Genomic DNA, 24,364 nt, shown 5'->3' with positions numbered 1-24,364 from the left:
GGAGAGAAAATAAAGAGCTATTTTCAGTGAACATATTAATGAAATCAACCTAATAAAACATAATTTAAATTCAATTGGTTTTAATAACTGCAGGTAGAAAAAGAAAGTTACTGAGAAGTTTTCAGAGTATAACAAATCAGCTTTGTTGGAAGTAAATAATTAGAGAATCAAACAGTTCTAAAATTACATAGAAGCATAGAATCATTAAAGTTGGAAAAGACCTCCAATAACACCAAGTCCAACCTTTGACTGAACACCATCTCACTAAGTGCCATGTCTAGTCATTTCTTGAACATTTCTGATGATAGTGACTCCAGCACTTCCCTGAGTAGCCCATTCCAATTCTCAACCACCCCTACAGTGAAGAAATTCCTCCTGATTTCACCCTGAACCTCTCTTGGTGCAATTTAAGGCCATCTCCTCTTGTCCTGTTGCCAGTTGTCTGGGACAAGAGATTCCCACTTTGCTACAATCTCCTTTCAGGTAGTGTAGAGAGTGATGAGGTCTCCCCTGAGCCTCCTTTTCTCCAGGCTAAACAACCCCAGCTCCCTCAGCTGCTCCTCACCAGAGTTGTGCTCCAGACCCTTCCTCAGCTTCGTTGCCCTTCTCTGGACATACTCCAGCACCTCAGTGTCTTTCTTGTAGTGAGAGGCCCAGAATTGAACACAGAACTCAAGATGTGGCCTTACCAGCGCTGAGTACAGGGGGACAATCACTTCCCTGGTCCTGCTGGCCACACTATTGCTGATAAAGGCCATGATGCCATTGGCCTTCTTGGCCACCTGGACACTCACACTCATGTGTTCATGTTCAGCTGCTGTCAACCTGCATCCCAAAGCCCTTTTCCTCTGAGCAGTTTTCCAGCCACTCTTCCCCCAGACTGTAGCACTGCTTGGGGTTGTTGTGACCCAAGTGCACAACCTGACACTTGGCCTTACTGAACCTCATACAACTGACTTTGGCTCACCAATCCACTCTACCCAGATTCTTCTCCTACATGGTAAAATGTGTCACACTTCCAAGAGTTCCTATATATTACTAACATTTGCAACTGCCTCTGTAAGAAAATATAATTCAGAACTTGAACATAAAATCCTCAACAGCACTGTTTTTGGAGAGGACAGCTGTTCCACTGTCTACAGCTTTGTAGGAAATTATGTGTGGCAGACAGAAACCACTGATCACAATTTGACCACAACCATTGATCACAATTGACAATATCTTGAAGTTGATGAATGCATCTTGGCAGAGCAAACCAGCTTTTAAGCCCTTTCTGGAGTTTCTCAGCCCGGAAACATTAAACAATTTGCTGTCTAGCGATGGATAACTACCTTACCCCATTACATCTTTCACCTCGTATATCTATATGGAAGGAAGGAAATGGGAAAAAGGCTTAAAAGTACCGTGAAACATGAATTTCTTTCTTATCTAGCATTTAGTGAAAGATTCAGTCATTGAGGACAACTAAAACCAACCAACCAAACAAACAAAAAAAATCTAGCCTCTTCTCTCCCTAAAGTTATTAATTCTGGAGACTTAGCACAGTCTTATTTTATTTGGATCTCATTGCTTACCAGAAAGAAAAAATTGAGATGTTTCAAAGGCTCAATATGCTTATAGTGAGAAAACAACTTTGCTGAATGGTCTTGTTCAAGCACAGTTGGAAATGAATGACTGACTCTCCCCACTGATAGCAGTAGCATTTCTAGGTATGATCCACCATGGATTCTGAGTGCAGCATCAACTAAAGATTTGGAATGAACAGCAGCATTTTAATGTAACTGCCTTCAACACCAAACACACTCAAAACATGCTGTCTTTGTACATGTATCAGACTAGTATCAGCTACTTTGAAATGCAGGTTTATTACACGTGCATTACTTAGCAGTGACAAACTGAAACGAAGTCATGAATGAATAAAGCAGTCCACCTAGTCAACTATGCATAAAATTTCATTTATTTTCAGTTTGCCCTGAATTACAGATTACACGACACTAGTCAGATGTTAATGACAGTTGTTTTTTCATGGAGTCTTATTGTGAAGCAGAAATAGCAGCTTCTCTAGGCATTGTAAAAGTGTAATCACACTGGAATTCAGTCACTGCATTACATCCTAAAAATGATGCTCTACTTTTTTTTTCCTGTGTGCGTGTGGGCAATGACCTTTCATTTTGATGTACCGTTCAGCAAAATCTTACTGTGGTAAGTTTTTAGGTTGTTAAATAACTCTCGGTTCAAACTATTTTTTTTGTTTCTACATTTCATTATCTTTATGCTGTTGAACAGATTTCTGATAATTTAACTAGGAATTACAAGAAAACAGTTCAAATAACAGTAGCAGTGGCTATTTCAAGGGAATTAATAAAATTTATTAATTCATTAATATGTTTGTCATAAACCTGTATTCTTTCAAAATCTGAGAAAAGGAAATAATAGGTGTTTTTCTTATCTCAAATCTTATATATTAACTACATTCAAGTGCGGTTTATGATATGTATTTCAAATAGATATAGAAAACTTATTTCAATTAAAAAGTATAAGCCATCCTATTCTATCATTCCTAACCACCAGAAGCAATTTGTTTCTCCTCTCCTTGACATGACAGCTACTTTTCACAATAAAAATGCATTTTCTGATAAACACAGTTTGCCATGTTTTCTTTTCAGACTTTATGTCATCTTAAGCTTCCTGCTTCATCCATTAATAGTCCATTTTGCTAAAACTTCACAACAAGTAGTACACTGAAAAAATGAAAGCACGTATATTTGTAAATTTATACCAGCTAGCATTTCTGCTGAATAATTGTTTCAAACAATGTTTCTTACCCAACTAGAATGTTCTGCTACTGACCCTTGTTCAATTCCCTAGAAAAATACAAAGTTTGAAATTTAATTTTGTCTCTTCAATAATAAAAATATAAATTACATTTAAAATACTGCTAATGACAAAAGTAAACATACATTACAAAAATGTGATTTTGTTGCAGAGTGTGTAAAGTGGGGTGGCAGAGTCAGCAGAATGAAAACAGGGCACTCACTGGCCTCCCTCCTGGCCTGCCCCTTGTGAAACCATGAGGTATGAATTAGTCACTTCTAGAAAAGGCAGCTTGACTCCTTGTCATACTCGGCTCAACCTGTTTGGTTGGAAAGGGCTCAGAGGTTGACACTATTGCTCTGTGTTTTCCCTCCTCTTTTGCTGTGCTGCACCATGGCATTCACCTATGTAAAAGCTTAACAGCTTAACAGCTAGGCTTCATGATCCCTAGGAACGAATTGAGCTTTCCCCCATACCACAGATATCTAGGAATAAATAGAGAGATTTTGCACTGTTTCTTGCCTGTCTTTCTGTTTCGCCTTCAGGATTCACTCTGGGTTGTACAACCAATGACATTTGCAGAAAATTCAAAATTTGAGACAAGTCTACCTTATACTTTTTTAAAAACAATATTAATAACAGTTTTACTGCTGGTTGTGCTCTTTTGATCTGGATAACCCATGTATGTTGCTGGTTTTCTTGAAAGTTGTAGGCTTTATGGCCTGCTCTTTAATTTTTAATTAGAAGTCACTGTCTTTGTTTTACTTACCATGAAAAACCTCAATTAAAAAAAAAAATCATAGTGAATTATATAAAAGTGTATGAAGATAGAATGCCTAGTATTATTCAATTACTTTTCCTATAAGAAAAATGCTATGTTCCTTGATAAGGATGTTAACTATGGTTAAAAGTAAGGCAGCAATGGTAAAATACACTTTACATATGGTCGTTTTTTCGTGCAGCCTCCTTTATTATGTCATGTTTCAGTGGACTTTCAATATAGTTGTAATTTCCAAGAAATAATTAATCTTAGTGTGAAAGAAACTGGACCTTCTGAACAGGTATGATGCAATTTTAACTACCGTTGCTTGCAGATAGATCAAATTTTAGAACCTGACATGACAATACCTCCAGGTGTTTCCTTGGCATGTTGCAATTCAACATTAGAGCAACCCGTGATAAGAGATATGTTTAGGGAAATTCTTATCTGAAAAAATCGAGGGTCTGCAGCATGTACACATAGCCTCTTGAAGGTTTGCCTAAATTCCTTAAGAATCATTTTTTAAAGAACAGTCCTGAAGTCACTTAATTCAACTGCACATAATCCTGAGCAACCTCCTGAAGTTGACATTGCTTGAACCAGCTATGTTGTACTAGATGATCTTAAGAGCTCCTTTCCAACCTAAGTGGTTCCATAATCAAAACTGGAATTATCAACTGGAAGCATTTTAGTTGAAATTAAAATTTATTTAAAAGAGAATAAAAATTGCTCCTTTTTGTCAAGGATGAAAAAGTTTCATTTGTGGAAGTGGGCTACTCCAAATGAATTTTCAGATTGCTTCAACAGAATTGTCTGCTTTGCATCTGTACTCCCAACAGTTTCCTGAAATGAGTTTTGCGTTCAGAGCAAGGTGATGAAATTACAGGAGCACTCATCTCTCAACTAACATAATTGTGTTGTAATTTACCATTACAGCAGTCCGATAATTCTCCTTTTAACTGAAAGAAAAAAAAAATCAAACCCAAAGGTATGAAAAAATGATAAAAATATATATCTTAAATCAGCTTATGCATTCTGCTTTTGAAGTAAAGGCCTGAACAGCAAAGACAAGACAAAGATATTCTGAGCAAGAACGTCTGAAGATTTCAGTATTGCAATCCAAAGGATGACCTCTTCTTTTCATGCTAAGTTGCTTCCCATATATCTGTGTATGCAGCACTGATAGCACTTTCTCTCTCCAACCTCCAGGAAGAGCAAGTCAGTATGTATTTTAATCTAGGACAGATTTTGTCAATTTTAATTTCCTTTAAGTGTAGCAACAAAACATATTCTAAGGGGCAGAACTTATTATCATGGCTCTTATTTCTATATTTTAATAATGTTTCACAACTGAATACACTTAAATAAAAAAGACAAATACATCAGATGGCCAGTATTTGTCCTTGAGGGGTTTTTACCTCCTTATTCTCCACAGTCATTATTCTACATAAAATTGACAGGATAATATCCGAATAAATAAATCTTCTGCACTTCTGCAGTGATTTCTGATCAAAGGTCCCTTGTTCTTTTACATCTTCTAGGCCATTTGCCAACAGATGCCAATCAGTGAAACAACCACTAACAATTCCCCAGAGAAAATAAGGACTCTGGAAGCGGAGAGTCATCCTAAACAGCTACTAAAATTCAATGACTGAACTATGTAAGAATATCTGTTACTGTCCTTTTGGCTTCGGATTTTGTATTGTCTCCTTTATTATCATTAGTCATTTCTTAATATTTTACACTATAAAACATTGACCCTTTCCTACCACACAGAAAATCCTTTCACATACTGTGGTATTATTCACTATCTCCCAGGGCTCTGAAAAGTATCAGTATGGATCCTAGCAACAACAAAAGGTCATACAACTATTTTTAAAATGCCAGCCATCCTGTTCATAAAGACAAGTAATAGTTACTGCTTTCATAGTGGCTCCAAAATAAGTAATATGTCACAAAGGATTTATGCTTGTGATGCAGTCATTCCTTATTGCCCAAATACTCCAGTAGAACAGAACTGTACTTCTCTCTATTTTATAATATAGTCCCCACCCCCCCATAGTACACAAGCCTCATATTTGCTGTTCATCTGACACATTCAACAGTATCCTTAGCTTATAAAAACAGAATAGAGACCATTGGAGGTAAGCCGTCATCATGGTCAAGCACTGTTTAAGTTCACTAACAAAACATACTCAAGGTTTTTCAAATGAAAACTGTACGTTGAACATTACTCCATAGCAATGCAACACATACAATATTCTGTAGCTAAATAAACACGAAGCATTGTAAAAGATTATTCTTTTTTTAAAAAACGAATGCTTCTCATATACAGGTGGCATAACCAAAACAAACAAACAAAAATCCAGGTTTAAAACCATATCCTAAAGGAACCCTCTAATTTCCTGAATATGCAAAAATTTACTAAATAAGTACTTTCTTACTCCTACTTTCTTCCAGCATGCTTTGATTCACAAACAGCAAATCATGCCTTTTCACCTAACAATAGGTTTTAACCTTCATAAATTAAGAAAGAAGTTGAAAATCATACCAAAAGTGATGTAAATGACTTTGTCAGAATTGGCTGCAGGATAGGGATATGGATACTTCTGATGTCTATATAAGGTGCTAAAGGACACTAATTGCTCTTCTAACATCCTGTTGCCATGTAGTAATAGCAAGATGTAAAAGTTTTCTGTGGGTTATATTAATTCCAGGAGGCCTCACAATTCTCTACAACAGACAGCAAAAGTTCAGGACAGAGAGAGAGAAAGTGCTGAAGAAGGACACAGAGCACTTACACAGCCTTTGCTTCTCTAGATCATCTAGACCACCATCCCTGCTTTTGAAGATTTTCTATCTTTAAAAGAAATGTGCAAGTAAGAAAGTAATAACACCCCTTTCCCACTGACACACAACTATACGAGGTGTATACACTGTGGAGTAATTAGTCAAAATCCAAGAAACTGGATACACTCAGTGAATTCATTCTTCAACTATGAAGAAGTTTTAACATTAAAAATAAAACTTATTGATTTCTACTACACATTAAAATGGAGAGGAATAACCACATTAAATCAAAACAAAACAGGGGCAAAAAGTAAACTAAAACATCTTTTATTCCTAGGATAAAAAGCAGAAGAATATTAGTGTTAATAAAATCAATATGAAATTAATTATTAAATCACAATATAAGAAAGTTGCCTAAAATTAACAAGGATTTTTGTTTATCTCCGTTTTGTTTTTAACTGTAAGGTTCACCCTTATCTTTTTCTCTCTTCTCCCTCAAAAAGAAAAATGTTTCAGAGTTTTCCCCATTCAGTCCCACAGCTAAAACCATAAACTAGGCTGCATATTTATATGCCAATTCAAAATGAGTTTTTTGAAGCAATCCTCATAAGAGGGAAGGTTCACTTCTTAATCAGGTCATGATGCAAAAATATACCTGTCTCCCAGTGCAATAAGAAAGGTATACACACCTTTGCTGAAGACTGACATTCACTATACTTTTTCTTCTTACCAAACACAGAAACAGAAAAAGGTTTTCATAGTAATAACAGTAGTCTTGATCTAGTTTAAAAGTCATTGCTCATGGAAGTTAATCTTGTACATCAAATAGACATAGATAGACTCTAAATATTATTTCAGGTTCTGTGTAACCGCCCAACAAGCCACAAGCCTCATCAATTAATAATGGAAAACCAACATTCTGTAACAGAGTGAAAACAACAGCTAGGAGCCATTAATATCAATTGACACAAACTCCTATGGTTTAGAGGAAGCATATCCTTCAGTGGCTGTAATTGCTCCAAGCTCAGTGTATTGGTGTACTGTATATGTGAGTGTTCTGCTTATAAATTGTATAAGAAAAAGAACAACAGATATATTAATTTAATTTTTAACCTTCTTATCCAGCATGTATCAGATCCAATATGTCATTAATCAACTAATTACCTTTTGACAAGAATCCAAAAGGAAAATACTTAGGCAATCAAAACACAGGCAGAATAAAAACCAGAATGACACTACTGAAAGAAGGACAGTATTATTTATGTAGCACTACACACTTAGGACAACAAGCCTCACCTGGAAGGGTTATAAAAGATAAGTAAAAATTACAAATACTCAAACATTGGATACCAGACCTCTAAGCCTCAGCACTTAATTATGTGCATTTTCTCAAAGCATTTTTGCCATGTAAGCTGTATTCTATATATACATATATTTTTTTTCTGTAAAATAGTGGTAATCCAATTACTAGGTACAAATGAAAACACTAAATTAAAAAATTCTTCCTACCTGCAAAGAGTTCTCATACTGTCTTGACTTCTGTAGATCTATTCCTTACTTATACCACAAATGAAGAATTTTCATTCCATGGATTTTTTTTTTAACTAAATTGTTGTGTTCTCATTATAACATTTATCATGAGGTGTTAGACCTCGGCTTTGTTGATGTTAAGGCCCACATTGCACAGATCACATGTTCCTTTTCCAGTTAAAAGAAACATTGTCAAAAACAAGAAACTGTCTTGTTTGTGTAGAGAAAACCCTTACACACATGTTATTATTCTCTAAAATATTCTTTCATGAGAAATAGTTCATAAAAATTCATAGAGAGCCATAATTTAGAAAAATATCTGCTTATAGTTCTTAAAGAGTATTGACTTTGTCAAACAGAAAAACTACTTGAAATTTTAGTATATATTTCCAGTCTGTTACTCAGAATTCCACTGGTTTTAGAACAATTAAAAAAAAATCTTGAATTATTTTTACGTCATTTACTACATTTACTACATTGCTCCTACAAAAAATATACTAAAAGTCAGAAATAGCACTGCGGTGCCAAAGCTCTTTACTACCTTTTTTCATAATGTTGATCTTCCATACAAGTACAACAACAAGAATCAGCCATATTGACTAATAATAACTAAGGCACAAAAATACTAGACATTAAAAAAAGAAGTAGTCTTCTCCCACATCACAAAAATATATATGTAGCCTTTAATCTCATCATAATTGTGTGAAGGACCTCATACATATCCCAATAATCCATCATTGGAAAGACTGTCCTTCTGGTAAGATTATCCCAGCAGAGAATAAATCTGATTTAGAAAAGAAAATTTCCATTCATGATAGCAGAACTGAACACAGAATATTAATTAATTAATTAACTCATAATGCAAAATAATCTGTAGAAAAGCAGAGAACTACAGGCAGTAACAACAACTCTCACCTCTTTTGATACAAGTCAACACCAGATTATTGGGCAATCTTAGTGTAAAAAAAGCAAATACACTAATACTATCTGAATATACTGATCAGCTCATTATTGTTTTATGTAATCAAATTTCTTAGATATTTTTTCCCACATTTTCCCTTTTAACAGATTTTGTTCTAACAAAAACAAACAAAAACCTCAAATAAACAAAAAAACTAACCAAACAAAAAAAAAAAACAAACAAACCAAAATCCCAAACTTTTCTTTCTTTTGTCTATTCAGCATCCTTGGAAAAAACCACCAGATGGCAATGCAGTGTTCAAGTATTTCATTTAACATACATATTATGAGGAAAAAAGTCTATATGCATCAGCATGAGGCTCTCTTTCCTAACCTATTTCCTCTTTGATGAATATTAAATAATTCATAAGCAAAAACTCTATTCACTGCAAGTAAGTGATCAAATACCATTCAACCTGTAAAGAATAGACTCTTAGAAACCTAACTTTCTAAGGATATAAAATTATATGGATAAAAAAAATAAAAATCAACAATTTAGTTCAAACTATGAAAATGGATAATTTCAGGAAAAACCACTGAAAGGAAAACATTTAGAACTGCATTAACATAGAGTTCTCAAAATACTATCAGGGGCTGCACTGGGTAGTGAATTGCACAAAAAGTACATCTTTTTAGGTATATCATAAATTTATATGTAGTTTGGCCTCATGCTAAAAAACAGGCATTATTTCCTGCATTTTTAAGTCAATTCTTGTAAAACTACATGCTGAACGGATCAAAATACATAGGCTTTAAGTATTTATTCTTCCTTTGCATCAGCCAGGACACAGTGATCAAACAGAGGAATTGTTTCATAAAGGAAGATGCTTTAAGATATTAGAAGAAAGCTGAGAAGCAGTGCAGGAGTCAACTTCCCATTTAGCAAATCATATCTGAGATTTATTACATGCCAAATGAAAGTTATCTTTGCAGTAACTATTACAGGCTCTGAAGCCTCTCCAGAAGTTCATTGAGACTTCACTGAATACCTTAAACATCCAACTAATAAACTTTACATCCACTATGAAGTCAGTGGTTCTAACTGCAAAGTTTAAGGCAAAGAATCCTTTCCTGCTTGAGAAGGCATTAAAATTTGTAGGTGTCATATATTCAACCATAATTGACAGGAAAATTTTAGGTGTGCTTAAGTCTATTTTAGAGTTTTCATACACAGATTAGGAAGAAGTTTCTTGCATCATCTGTATTTAGTAAAGGAATTAATACTACAACTCTTCATCCATCCATTCTTATGTAACAAATACAATTATTACATGTTCTAAATGTAAAATAAGTTAAAGATGTAAAATATGTTAAAGAGTAGCTTGAAACTGTTAAGAACCTATCTAAAATATTAACTGGAAAAAAATTTATTTTCTGTCAGAAACATAATCATACCAATGAGGTAAGTGTTAAACAGGTATGTCACACAGCTGTGAGCAAGCTAATTTAAAGCATGTTTTCTGGCTAGTGTAATAAATATTTGATTAATACTGCTCTCTTTATTCCCTATATTATTATATTTAAGTGATTAATAGCACACAGAGGTAGAAAGATTCAAGGACTGCCTTTAAGTAATTTAATTTAAGTGCTCTGCATAATGACAGTTCTGAATATTACAGACCTAATCCAAACGCAGCACAACCTAAGATTTCTTCTATTGTGAAGTTAAACCTTCTTTTCAAACAAAAGAATACTATACTGATCCTAATTGTTTACACATATAGCTAATTATTTGATGTAACTTCAGTCTTGAAAGCCAATAAACAGTCAGAATTGCTATCCATTTCTAGAAATAAATCCAGAATTTGAGCCCACTAATTATTCCACATTTTTGGCTTGTTGTGAATCCTCAGTGACTTACTGAAGGTAAGTTGTCATGTTCTTGACAGATCAGAGAAGTAGTTGGAAATGTATTTCTACCAGATGGAGAAAGTCATACTTTTATTTATCACTATCTTTTTTGCACAGCTGATAAAAAACTTACAAAAGAAGAGAGCTGAAGTACTCTTGAAGAAAAAATCCAATTGACAGTATTGAAAAGACATATTTTCAAACACAGATCTCTTCATAACATTAAATACAGAAAAAATATATATCAAATATACAAATACATATTAAATTTATATCAGTTTATATAAAATGTGTAATACATATGAACATAAATAAATAAATTAAATATATAAAGAACACAAGATCTGTGATTTTAGGTTTGGTACTTAGAAATAAGCTCAACAAAAGTGATTTAGAAGTAATAGTTTACAATTAAGATAAATATTTAGCATATTAATGCAACAACTTCTTTACCTACAATACAGTTCTGTAATTCATAACAGAGAAGGAAATACAGAAAAATAATATATCTCTAAAAGATAGATACTCCGTATATATAATACTCCATATTTATAATTATAACATAAGTATAATTTTTTTTCTATTCATTTTGCTTTCATGACAACATTTCAAGGACAAAGTGAACTCACTGACTAAAGAGATGCAAAACATGTCTTCACCACCCTCTGCCTCTGATTAGCATGTTCACATAAAACTGAAGTTCTTCTTTCCAAGTTGATTTTTCTTTCCTACTGAAGCTAAGTTGCATTAGCTTTAGGAAACCGGTTTTTTTTTCACAGTATAGATAAGTCAGTCTTATTTTGTTAAAGCTTTCATTAAAGCAAATAAGGTTTTCTTTGCAGAAATACTTCAGGGTTGCAAAAATAGGCCTGCTGAGCATCCAAAGGAGGAAAACCCGAAACCAAACCAAATCAAACCACAACAAAAGCAAACCAAGCACCATCACACATGTTACTACATTCCACCTACGTCTGAGGAAGTTCTTCAAATCTAAAATCACAAAACAACATGATCAAAGGCAGATTTCAGTAAATAAGAGACTTGTGCTTCACACACAGTATGACAAATCACCCCCAATCTCACACAAAAACATCAAGAATTCCATGTTACAGCGAAGCATGATCCAAAGATTTCCATCATAGCTTTTCCTTTATATTACAGCATCAGGATGAGAAAATATTCTATACATCTTGAAAAGTTTTGTATGCTCTTTTTTTTTGCTGGACAGCAATTATATTACTTTCCTGATTGGAAATTTAATTGCATATTTACACTTTTCCTTGCATTGGTTAATCAGAGGAAGATGATACAGGCAAAAATTATGAAATAAAATACAAAGACAACCCAAGTTCTTATTATCATCACTTTCAAGTAACAGGTATCTGATGACTGGTCATTTTTTAGTTCCTTAAGAATGACTATCTTTGAAAAATTTACTTTAAGATGATCAATAATCTTTGTATTAAATTTGGATTAAGGGGCTAGCTAACAAAAAGCTAACAAGCATTAAATCTTAATCAAACAGAACACTCTACCCAGACACATCCAAAGGATATCTATGTTATCTATCTAGGCTTCAACATCCTACTATAAACATGTCAACCCATCACCAGGTCCTTTGCTCTGTACACAATCTGTATATTTCAGTTTTCTTGAGTTTAAATAAGCTCAAAATATAATTTTATCTCGAGTCTTGATTGAGGAATACCTTAATTTATAGTAGTACTCCTTATTTGCCTTCCCTCAATCTATATTTCCAGGCACTAAGATACTGGAGACATAACTAGTTTCATTATATTGTTACAAATATAATCCATTGAAAATACAAGACGTGATTTAAGCTGTTGCCCAAAACGAATAAAGACCTGTGTTCTCCCCAAGCTCCAGCTTACAACTACTACCAACCAAAATACAAAAACAAATCAAAGCCAGACTTCTGGAAGAGCAACAAAAGCTACCTAAAACACCCCAATGCTAAACGGAAAATGACTAGCAACAACAAACCTAATTAATTAATTCCATCAACAAGGGATTAAGACTTTCATTAAGGATTTAGTTTTCTTTAGTGCCATACAGCAAGACGTTTTGCAGAAGTAGTATCCTATTTTGTTTTTCACTATCCAATAAAAAGCCAAAGAGAGGAAAACTAGAGGGTGACAGGGAAAAAAATGAACCCCAAACTGCTCAACTGTCTCAGTACTGCTGTTCTCTTTATTTACATGTGAAGATGATTCATCTATAGTAACACTATGAAAGATGTTTGGTAAATACATCACCCTCTACTTGGTTTCTGAAAAACTGCCTCTATTTTCTTCACTGAATTAAACTCTTCAACCATGTTTCAAGTATCCCTTAAAAAAGCCACATTTTGCTGTTCACTTTTCATGGTTATTAAATTTAATGTGTTTGATCTATTTGTTGTGTTACAAAAATCAGTTGCTTAAACCAAAACTCTATGATCTTCATTTCCAAAAGTATATAGTCAAACAGATAAATCCAGTAGCTCAACAACACTGACTGCAACAAAGTCTTTTAAGTCAGATAGTTCTGGGAATAACTTTCCTTCAACAGATGAATGGTTACATTCACTTCACATTACATATCTGATTTTAATATTTTGGGGTTTTTTTTCACCAAGTCCAAAGGCCACAGTAGTCTAAAAATATATAAAAGATACCTTTTTTGCTGCAGAATTTGAAATCCTCTTAACAATGTTCCAAACGACCACAATAATATCCTAGTATATACTTGCAAACATTAAGCACTTCTTTCCACACCACATTGTAACCACAGAGATAAAGATTTACTTACCTGATCCCCTTTTGGTCACAACCTTCAAGCTCTGAGTTAGAGTAGCATACAAGAGAATCAAGTTGGGAATAGGAGCTTTCATCTTCTGTCTTTCTGTGACTGCTTCCTAGAGTACCAAAAAAGAAAGAAACACTGATTGTACATCAGTGCTGAAACAACCTTGAAGTAAATAATCATAACACTGACCTTGTGGAAAAGCTAAATACAGTTTTTCTGAGCAATTTAATGCACTAAAAGTTATCTATTTTTTCTTTAAAAAATTATATAAACTAAAATCACCATGAAATAAACACACGCACACACTACATTTAACCCTGGAGTTTAAGTTACAATTTTGTCTACAGATTAAAAATTCATTGTGTCCCTGTTAAAACTTTATAACAGATCTCTTGGAACACCTATTTCTTTCTTTTTATCACGGAATATATTCCGCCCCCACCAAGACGAAAAAGAAAATAATGCCCTTCTTCATTAGTTTTGCTCCCATTTATTAATATCACAAATTGAGCACAAGATTCACAATGAAATTGAGCACAGATTAAAAACAAATCTTGTCATCTTCTTAGCAACAGCGAAAGGGGAAACATAAAAGTGCACCAGAAGAACCTATAGAGACACTTGTAACTTCCTCTTAGGATAGCAAGTTCCCATGAGCAAGTTCAAACTAACATATTCACTGCACTAAATCAAAAGTAAATGTTAATTAGAGTGGAGAGAAGTGGAGCATAGACTCTGTCTAAGCCTTCACCCCTAACATGTGAATAAAAGTTTTGCATTTCTATTTGCTTACTCTGAGGATTAAGTGGTATAAGCAGCTGGTGAAACCAGGGACCAAACATTTTGTTGATTCCCCATATAACTAAGAAGGTGCCATCTACTCATGATGATTACCAGCTTTCTTCTGGAATGTTGATAGGACTAACATCCTAACATTTCAGCGTGTTAAAAGGGGAAAGGGAGGCAAAATATTCTGTCTAGTCAAGCTAGACAGTAACCTTTCTGTGCTATCTATATTCATGATAGGAGCTTATGCAAAAATATTCTTGTCTAATGGGGGACGAAAAAGGGCTGGGATCAATGGCTCTTTAATATTATAAATAAGACCCAGATTAAACCAATGTGGTTTTGATATTGACCTCTGTTAATCACAGCACGGGACAGCAACTGAAAAAAATCTCAGAAGGAACCACATACTACAAGCTTTGATTTCTAAAGAGACAGTGAATCTTTTGCACTTTCATTGATAGTCAGGTTACTGACTACCCAAGACATTTTTTGAAAGCAGTATCTTAAAAAATCTTCACCTTAGAAGAGAACAGGTTAGAAATAAGAAACAGTAGGAGTGTAAAAAAGCACATTATGGGAAGAATTGCTTAAACAATGATGACTTCATATATAATCCATCTTAAAGCTTAACATTTCAAGACATTTCAGAACTAAGCACAAACCCACTACATTCATTATTATGACTTTATTAAATATGAGAGAGTGAGAGAATATATTTTGACAACAGTTTGTGATATCTTAATTTTATAACAATATTTGTACTCACAGAGAAACACAGAAGCATTTGCTCATTCATTGGCTGTGAATAAGCTTCCACATTTTAGCATCACAGGTGAAAGACTGTCATTTGACTCCATTCACATGATATTTCAGAAAATTTAGGCTTATCAACATAGAAATTAAATATGAAATATGGGATTGCTAGGAGGTAAATTATGTGTAATGCTAATACTTTTAGTTAAGTTTAAAATTTAACAAAGTACCATGGCCACTGGCAGTTATAAATAATATAGATCCTTAGAAATTTAGAAGCTAGAAATAAAGGTTAATTTTCCAGGGACACAGTGAGTAGATACCACAATGTGTTATGCTACATTTTACTGCAGAACTTAGTCAAGCTTTCTGCAATCAAAATCTCATTTCTCAGTCACTGCACTAACTGATGCCGCAGGAAATCCTGAAGCTGATATCTTCAGCCTCCGGGGTACTAGCAAGAGTCAGCTCCTTGCTCTGTGTGAGCCTAATAAATACTGCCCAAAGAACCACAGGAACTTACCGTGCAATTACAAATCCACTAAACAGGTTCTGACTGTGAAAGCATATCCAGACACATCCTTTCTGACCATACATCAAAAGACAATATTGCTGATCACTGTGAAATAAATGCAAATATATACATACATTTGCATATATGTGTGTGTGTATGCATGTATGTATGTATTCATTTGTATTTATGGATACTTTTGCAGTGAAACCATGGAGTAGCTTGATTCTACCAAAGCAAGCCCCAGTAAATACAAGAATAACAATAAGAAACAGTTCAGTAAACTAAAATTTTCTTTTGGTCCATGCATATATCACTCATTTAAGCTGCAAAGTCAAGGAGAACCACTATTACAATAGTATAGCAAGAATTTCATTTTAATCACGCCACTGTGGCAGCCATTCTCATGCACATTTATTCTCAGAGATTCAGGTCTAACTTAAAGGCATAAGAAAAATTGGCTGCTGCCTACACTGTGGCAAATCCCTCAAAAGTAAAGTCTGCTATTGTCTTTGGAGACACTAGAAAAAAATTCCTGCTAAAGGGAAAAAATAAGGGAGGGGTGACTCCCAATAGCAGCCATTGCCTCCTTGCAGCAATGAGCAACACATCAGATCTTACATAGGCTCCCCCCAGAGTCTTCCAACTCTTCTCTTCTCTTTACACTCCCTTTTGTGGAGGAGGAGGAATAGTTTTTCTAGTCTTTTCTTCATTTTAAAAATCAAATGCTCAAACAAAGAAAATGCAAAGAAGTAAAAAATCAGTATATAGGATCTAGTGCCTTAAGGCTTTGGATGGCTGGAAAATTTGCCTCATGTTATTCATATGACTGACTCAAAACAGATACTTAACATCTCATGTCCCTTGTTCTGGGTGGATGCCTCAGAAATTGGCTATTCTAGAAAATGTCACCCTCGTGAAATTGGTTGTGAAAACATAATAAGCAAGACAGAAGAAAATAAAAAAGGAACATCCCAAGGGGAATCCCACAAGTCAACAGAAAATGCCTTCACTGCTGCAACGACTATGCCTGAGGCCTAGACACTGTAACATATTCAGGTAGCTTTTAAACTAAAAAAAAAAAAAAAAAAAAAAGGCATAATTCTGAGAAATCAAGTTCTTAGCACTAACTGGACTGTGATATCTCATGAATTGGAAATAGCCTTCTTTCAGCAATGAATTTTTAAGAGACTATTTCACTAGTCACTTAGCTGTAATTTAATTTTTTTTAATTACATTAAGAAATTATGATTTTAACAAGCAGAACATGTCTGCTGGTTTTTTTAAGCATTAGGTAGATAAACATCTTACATAGCCACCCACGAAAATTATTTTTATGGGGTTTTTTTTCTGATTTTCAGTTACTTCAACTAAAAATCTAAGACAATGCATGGTAGTTATAAACTTAATTGCTGGGTTTCAATTTACATCAATTTTAGCATGTTTTAGATACTCTGGCTATACAACTGCTAAACTCTATAGATGAATAGCAGACTAAGAAAATCTTCAAGAATGAGGGATTTTTGGTTGCTTTTTCTTTATACAATAGCAAGGGTTGAAATATTTTTCATCTTTAAGTAGAATTCACAATTTCAAATATTCAGTAATGAGTTGTTTGTTTGCATGAACCAAAACACTGAAAAAAATACTGAATATTTCTGCATAAATATATTCCACATAAATTTTACTGGGCACGTTATTAATTTTTTTAAAAGTCTTTTCTGTAGACGGTGTCATTGTTTAACACAAAAATGCCATAGCATGGCATCTGTATCACCATGTATCTAATTTTCCAGTTGAGACAGAAATAGAAATACAGCTGTATCTCAAAACTAACATTCTTTGGGGAAATGCCAAGAATGTTTTTTTCTTAAATTGTCATAAATACTCACTGTGAGGAAAATGCATACATAGAGACACATGCTTCCCAAAACAGCTCAGCAGACATAAAATTAACAATAGTAAAGCAGTTCCTCATAAGGCAAGAAAATTAAAAAAAAAATCTGATTTCTTAATTTTACCTATGTTCATTATGGATCTTTCCCAAAACTTGAATTGAACTTAACTGAAGAAATTTTCCATGGGCTCAGTCCCTTACAATAACTTGAAGGGGTTGATTCTCAGTTGACCTATAAATGCTAGCTGGCTGCCATTAATTAATAATTTCAAAATAATTTTTCTTCTAACTTTGAAGAATATTCTTTCATACATTTTCAGAACTACTGCATTATCTTTCTCCATGACACACCCTTCAAAGAAAAAGAAAAAAAAATGCAGTATCCTCTGAACTCTGGAAGATACTTCATGACTGTTCAGTGGTAATGACATGAAAGTGCTGGTAAATTATGCATGAGTAACAAAATTACAAAGAAGCACCACCTGAACAGATAAGAAATAAACAAACAAAAATGCCTGTTTAGTAATAGTGTCTTTTTATGTTGCATTTCTTTACAAATACCTGAATAGCATGACATTAGATCCCATAAAGTGTAAAAAATACTGGTATCATATTATTGGTATAATATTTGGTATGTCCAGATCAAAACTCAAGCAGCTCGGAAAAAAACTGCTTTAAATTCCTAAAATGCAAGGAAAAATTAAAATTAGAATCAATGTGATTTCATAAACAAATGTCAATTCATTGTCACGATCTGTCCTAGAACAGTAGAACTCTAGCAATTCTTAAAATGTTAGCTAGAAGAAAATATACCTGTTTCAAATACAAAAGTTTATAAAATAAATCCTTTCCAAAGTCCTAGAAAACAAAAAGATTCAGCAAATGAGAAACCAGTCATAAGCACCAGAAAGGTGTTTTGCCTTTTTTTTTTTTTTTTACTACATTTGCTTTTGAAATCACCCCTGCTCCTCCATGCCAAGCAGCATTCCTAAGTTCAAGCAAGTTGTGACTCAGGACAAAAAAAAACAAAAAAACAAACAAACACAAAAAGGAGATGATTAAAAAAGCAGTAAGTTTTGAAGGATTGGTGACAGTGTTTTACGCTGTGATAACCAAAAGCCAATAGGCCACCTGTCTTGCAGAACACATTGTGAACAGGAATTCAGTAGAGCCTTTGAAGAGGTTTCCAATCAACTGCATTATCACTTTTCCTATTAAACCTGGTACTCATTACTGCCTTCTTTTAAAGATACTTTTTACTGTTAAGATTTTCATCTCCTTAGGACTCCATCCACCATGCAAGGTATAGTACACATGGCAATCTGTCTGGAGAAATTTAAGATCATTCCATGTGTCTCTCTGTATAAAAATATAATCTACCATTCTCGTAAGTTTCCTTAAAGAAATATGCATGACTTACTTAAAGATATAAAAGAATTAAAAATGATTCTACAGGGAAGAAATCTTCTCTCAGAATTAGAAGAATCCTGATGTTGGGCTAAATATTTATTTTCCTAATCTTGCATAAAACAGTAATGTCAACAAGAGTATTTGAACTGATCATGATGGACTATCAAACATTAATATTTTGCACACTGATTAAATTGCTTAACGTGTTTCTAGATATTTCATTAAGTGACTTTTTTGTGTGGTAGGTAATGGATAAAATTTCTAGACAGTGTTTTTTCTATTATGAGACAAATAAGTTGTAGCAGATTGTAGATACCTGAAATGTAACACATCATATGCTTGAGAATCCTCCATTGAAGAAACAGTTGAACATCTTGTCCCTCTGAACCATAGATCAGAATAGTTACATAGCTGAAAACTATCTGACACACATTTTGGGGAACTGCCAGGGCTGAGAAGAGAAAGTACAGCTTCAGGAGAGTTATAATAAAGAGAGATGACAGTCTCTTTCCAATGGTCTCATAACACCTTGTGGAATTCAGGTCAGCAGGGTGTCCTTGCCAGTCCCAGATAATTCACCAGGGTGGCTCAGTCAGTCAAAAGTGTTGATGTAAATAGGGCAGGAAATAAAATCCTTGGATAGTGAGCCAGTGAGTTGTTTACTATCAGGGTAAGGGGAAAATGGATAGACACGAGCCTGTCTGTTCATTACTAGGAGCATTTACTTGAGATAAAGAAATACATCAGCCTTAGTTTAAAACAATCTAATATTGTTAGTACAAGTAGATGCCTCCCTCTTAATAGTTTACCACTCTTGATCACAAGGAAATAAGAATCTGAAATTAGGAAAGGTTTTTGCAACAAAAAAAATGTAGCCAAACTGGACTAACACACTTGATGGAACCAACACATCTAGCAGAATACACAAGAAACATGTGCTAATGATGTTGAAAAGTCTGATGGATTAGGGGAAAAGTTGAAATCATAACTTCTTTTTCTTTACAGAAAACAAAAAAAATTATAACAACGTGGCAGTAAACTTATAAAAAATACTCAAAAAGTTAGCTCAACAGCTATGTTTACAGAAAGCTAGTTGAAAATGGTTGCTGTGCCACTTAGCTTCTAAAGGCAGATACACTAGAAGTGTAAAAAAGAATAAACAAATAGAATAAAATAAAATAAAAGAATAAAACAATTTTCCCTTTTCACAGACTTAAATACATAAAGTCAGATAAAGACTATCAACGTGGTTCTGAAGGGCTGCTCTTCCAAAAAAAGTAAAAGGTCTTTCTTCCAAATCTGTGTATGTGTGTGTATGGGTAACCAGTACTCAACTTATGGCATGGTTTTGGCATGTGAGATATCTAACCCCAATCGTCTGCTCTTGCATTGGTTCCTTGACCACTCTATATCTTTGCTTTTTGAGGTTAAGTAGCCTTGTTGTTGTAGCAAGATGAAATTCCACCTCTGTCAAAACTGACCAAACAAAGTTTTAATGCTGTAAATATGATTTTGTTGAATAATTCTAATTGCTTGTGTTTTCAGGCAACTAAATGAGCTCCTAAAATATTTACAATAGCAGTAGACTAATAGAAACATAAAATCACAGAGTTGTTTTGGGTTGGAAGGGACGTTAAAGTTGCCGATATGTCCATGTCGCTGACAAAGATGTTAAACAGTGCTGGTCCCAGCACCAACCCCCTGAGGACACCACTCATCACTATCTCCACTTGGACATTGAGCTGTTCACCCCAACTCTTTCAGTGAGACCGTTCAGCCCATTCCTTATCCACTGAGTGCTCCGGCCATCAAATTAACGTCACTTCAGTTTAGAGACAAGGATGTCATGCAAAAGTCCAAGTAGAGGACATCAGTTGCTCTTCCCTCATCCACCACCACTGTAATTCTGTCATAGAAGACCACCACAACCTTGTCAGGCATGATTTGTCATTACTGAAGCAATGTTGGCTGTCACCAATCGCCTCCTTAATTTCCATTATCTTCTCATAGCTTCCAGGAGGATCTGCTCCATGATCTTGCCAAGTACCAAGGTGAGACTGACCATCCTGTAGTTTCCTAGGTCTTCTTTATTTCTCTTTTTAAAAATGGGGGCTATATTTCCCCTTTTCCAGTCTGTGCTACGTGTATTCACTACACATGTATGGAGAATACAAACTCCTTTTCTACATATGGCAAGTTTTCAAAGACTAGCTATTTGCAGCAAAACCACAGCAAAACAGTTGGAATACTCTGTTTTCCTATATGAGTACTTTTCTCCCATTTTCTAATTTCTGAAGACTAGCAGTTATGTAACGACATAATATGTTTGCAAAAACAAATTGGTAAGATGTAGCTTAAAGTAAAAGAAGAATTAAAATTTTTAGCTTAACTTAGGATAAAAGCCCTCCTTTAAAAAGTTTGGTCTTTATGAAATTTACTGAATAGATACTTCATAAAACAAGCATGCTCCTCCTCAGATACTGACAGAAGATTCTAGGTATTTTGACAATCAAAAAGCACTACAAGAATGATTTATTTCCAAAATTCTCTATATAGTACCTCCCATCTGATTCACTAATCAGAGAGATATTTTCCCTCAAAATGAAAAAAGACAGAAGGACGTGGAAGATGAAGCTCCACTGTGAATATTCTGACAGATTGTTTACACACAAAATAATAACTCCCCTCACCATCTCTAAGATATCTGTTTATGTAACACTAACATCAATGGTTTCCTACAGCTGATACCTGTAAACACAATTTGACTAACACAAGGTAATCTTACAGCACGACTTGTTTCTGCTTTAATGTTTACTCTATCCTGACCTTTTAGATGTTAGGGAACTGGTCTGTAATTTACATTACACTTCATACTATATGAGCTCACTTTGCATTTTAGAGTTGTGAAAAGAGAGAAATAAGTGTTTCATTCATCCCCTCTCTCTCAAAGGCTAACTGACAAGTCCTTTACACTTGTTCAAACCAGATTTTGACAACATGCAGTCAGATCCTGAGATCACTGCTGGGCCTGACTGTCCCTGCCCAACCTTCCCTGAGACTTTCTCCCATGGGCCTGGGACACCATCTCAGCTCATTCCGAGGATGTCAGTCCCTGCCTCTGTGACACTGCAGGAGTGCTGGTCTCCAGCTCTGTGTCTGGCCCTGCCTGGATGGTATCAACATTAGAGGAGTCAGTCTTAACATGGATTCCTCATACTTATGCTGCTTCCCACTCTCTCTCATGTCATTTCCTTCTGCTCTTGGCTAAAGTCCTTGGCCCTGGCTCACCACTTGCCATGTCAGGGGCTGTTGACAGACCCCATGACCCTGCTCAGAAACTGTGGAACTGCACCCTCTGGGTGAGGGCACAGGCTATGCCAGTGCCACTCTTGGGGTCAGACAGTCAAACCTCACCGCACCCTGACACCTTGCTCCTAAGAGGTCTGAAAGAATAACTACTGATCATGTCTGTCTTAAACCTGTTCACTTCCAATGGGAGAAAATTTCTCACATTTAATACTACAAATGACCCGGTAAGAGTTGCTGCTTCTCCTTGAAAATGTATGGATTGTAAATAGTTTTGTGTTTACAGAAATTATAATAAAAAGCTTTAGAAGTTCACAGTTTTATCAATTATCTATGATATAATTATTTAAGATGTCAGCAGACTATAAGAGAGATCACATATAAAAACATTTGAGCAGCAGCAACTCAGTAACTATATGGGATTACACAGGCAAGTTACTGCCTGATAAAGACAAAAGAGTCCGTGTGAGGAATTTGCTGTTTGTTAATGAACAAGGATGTGAAGAGAAATATGCACATAAAGGATGTAAGCTTTACCATTCAGATACAGTATTTTGTGTAGCAAAATTAAAAGCAGAACAATTTCTACAAGGATTAACATCATTAAATTGGTTTGTAAAGGACTCAGGCATTGATGATATGTAATTATAATAATGGTGGGTATAGCACAGCAGCTCTTTCTGCTCTGTTCTGCACACCATCACTGTGAGCCAGCTTTCCTACAGCACTGACAATCACATCACAGTTTTATAGATCCTGATCTATTACTATAAAGAAGACTAGAAGGGTAAAAGGAAGAAAGGATTGTAAATGGTGCTAAAACTTCTCCCATTAAAACTGTAAAGCATTTAGCTGCACTGAACAAGATAACTTTGAAACTGCCCAGCCTTATCATTCAGTTTGGGATGACAATCATTAATCCTACTTCAGTTTTAGTGTTGATCTTGTTCCTTTGTTTAGCTAGTTTTTGAAAACCATATCTCCATATCTTTAATTTCTGGTCAAACTGCTTGCTACTTGCCTGTCCTAGTACCAATCAGTTACCTAATAATCCCAGCGCAGGAGAAACTTTCATTGCTTGAGTAGAAAGTAGCAGACACATGACGCTATTGCTTACTTTCAGGTGTAATTTAAACCTGTACTGAGATCCAAGATCAAAAAGCAGTGGCTTAACCAACTACTGCCTTTAAGTGCTGCTGAACAGTGTTGCTTATTAATAGCCGCAATTTATGATTTGACACTAAGAGGAAGCAGAAAGTTTCAGAAGAAGCAGAGCTTCCTGTTTACCACTGCGTTATTAATAATGAGTAGCCATGAAATACATAATATCCAAACTTAATGCTGCAACATCCTGGTGGATAACAACTGCTGTTCCAAAATTAATTTCAGATTATAACATGGAAAATATACATCAAATAAAGATTTACATATATCCAGGTCACAGGCTGAGTACTAAACTAAGTTGCAGTATATTCAGTATGTTTCTGGCAATTCCCATAGCTGGGAGAGAGCTATTATAATGATACTTTTCAAAATCTTGATTTGAAAATAATGATCAAAAAAAATCAAAAAACCTTTTAAAAATAACTTATCTGGAAACTACTAACATTTTGTCCCACCATGACAGGTACTCATCTACCCATTCAATACCAGGATTTCAAATACTGATGTATCAGGATGAGACTGACAACCATTCTGGTCTCACCTGTGGTAGATCAGACTTGAGATTTCAACTCCCTAATTCAAAACCTTTTGTCTTAAAATGGATGAAATGCATGACAGAAATAACAGAAGAAAATACTGTAATCCTAGAATTCTTCCTTTCCTATAGAAATATTAAGACTATTAAGCCAGAACTTGTCTCCTTCTGCTTCTTTTTCCAGGCCCCTGAATTTAGAATGCCCAGCTGCACAGCAACTTGTTTTCTCCAGAAATTATTGAGATTGCTGTCATCAAAATAATTGGATGAGGCATTTGGGAAATGTGGGTTCAAGTCCTTCAAATTAAGAAGACTCACAAAATAATGCTTCCAGTTCCTGGGCATGTGCTGCAACTCCATAACACATACACACATTGCGTGCTTTCAAAGGAGTAGTTTGTGCCAAGTAAAATGTTAACTTGTAAAATAAATGCAGCAAATGTTTATGGGTAACTCATTCAAAACTATTCAGTTAATTTCCACGCT

At 34.7% G+C, this 24,364-nt stretch overlaps 1 protein-coding gene across 1 annotated transcript in view; it reads right to left on the bottom strand.

Moving 5' to 3' along the window:
* Positions 1-24,364, bottom strand: part of IL1RAPL1 (interleukin 1 receptor accessory protein like 1) — a 693,820-nt gene that overhangs the window by 593,437 nt on the left and 76,019 nt on the right. The window contains exon 2 of the mRNA XM_027688869.1: positions 13,517-13,622. Within this exon, the coding sequence (XP_027544670.1) occupies positions 13,517-13,598 (82 nt within the window). The 5' untranslated portion in view covers positions 13,599-13,622. The remainder of the gene's footprint in view (positions 1-13,516; positions 13,623-24,364) is intronic.

This window comes from Neopelma chrysocephalum, unplaced genomic scaffold (genome assembly GCF_003984885.1).
Source record: "Neopelma chrysocephalum unplaced genomic scaffold, ASM398488v2 Primary Assembly neopelma1_76, whole genome shotgun sequence".
NCBI lineage: Eukaryota > Metazoa > Chordata > Aves > Passeriformes > Pipridae > Neopelma > Neopelma chrysocephalum.
This window is presented reverse-complemented; position numbering and strand designations above follow the sequence as displayed.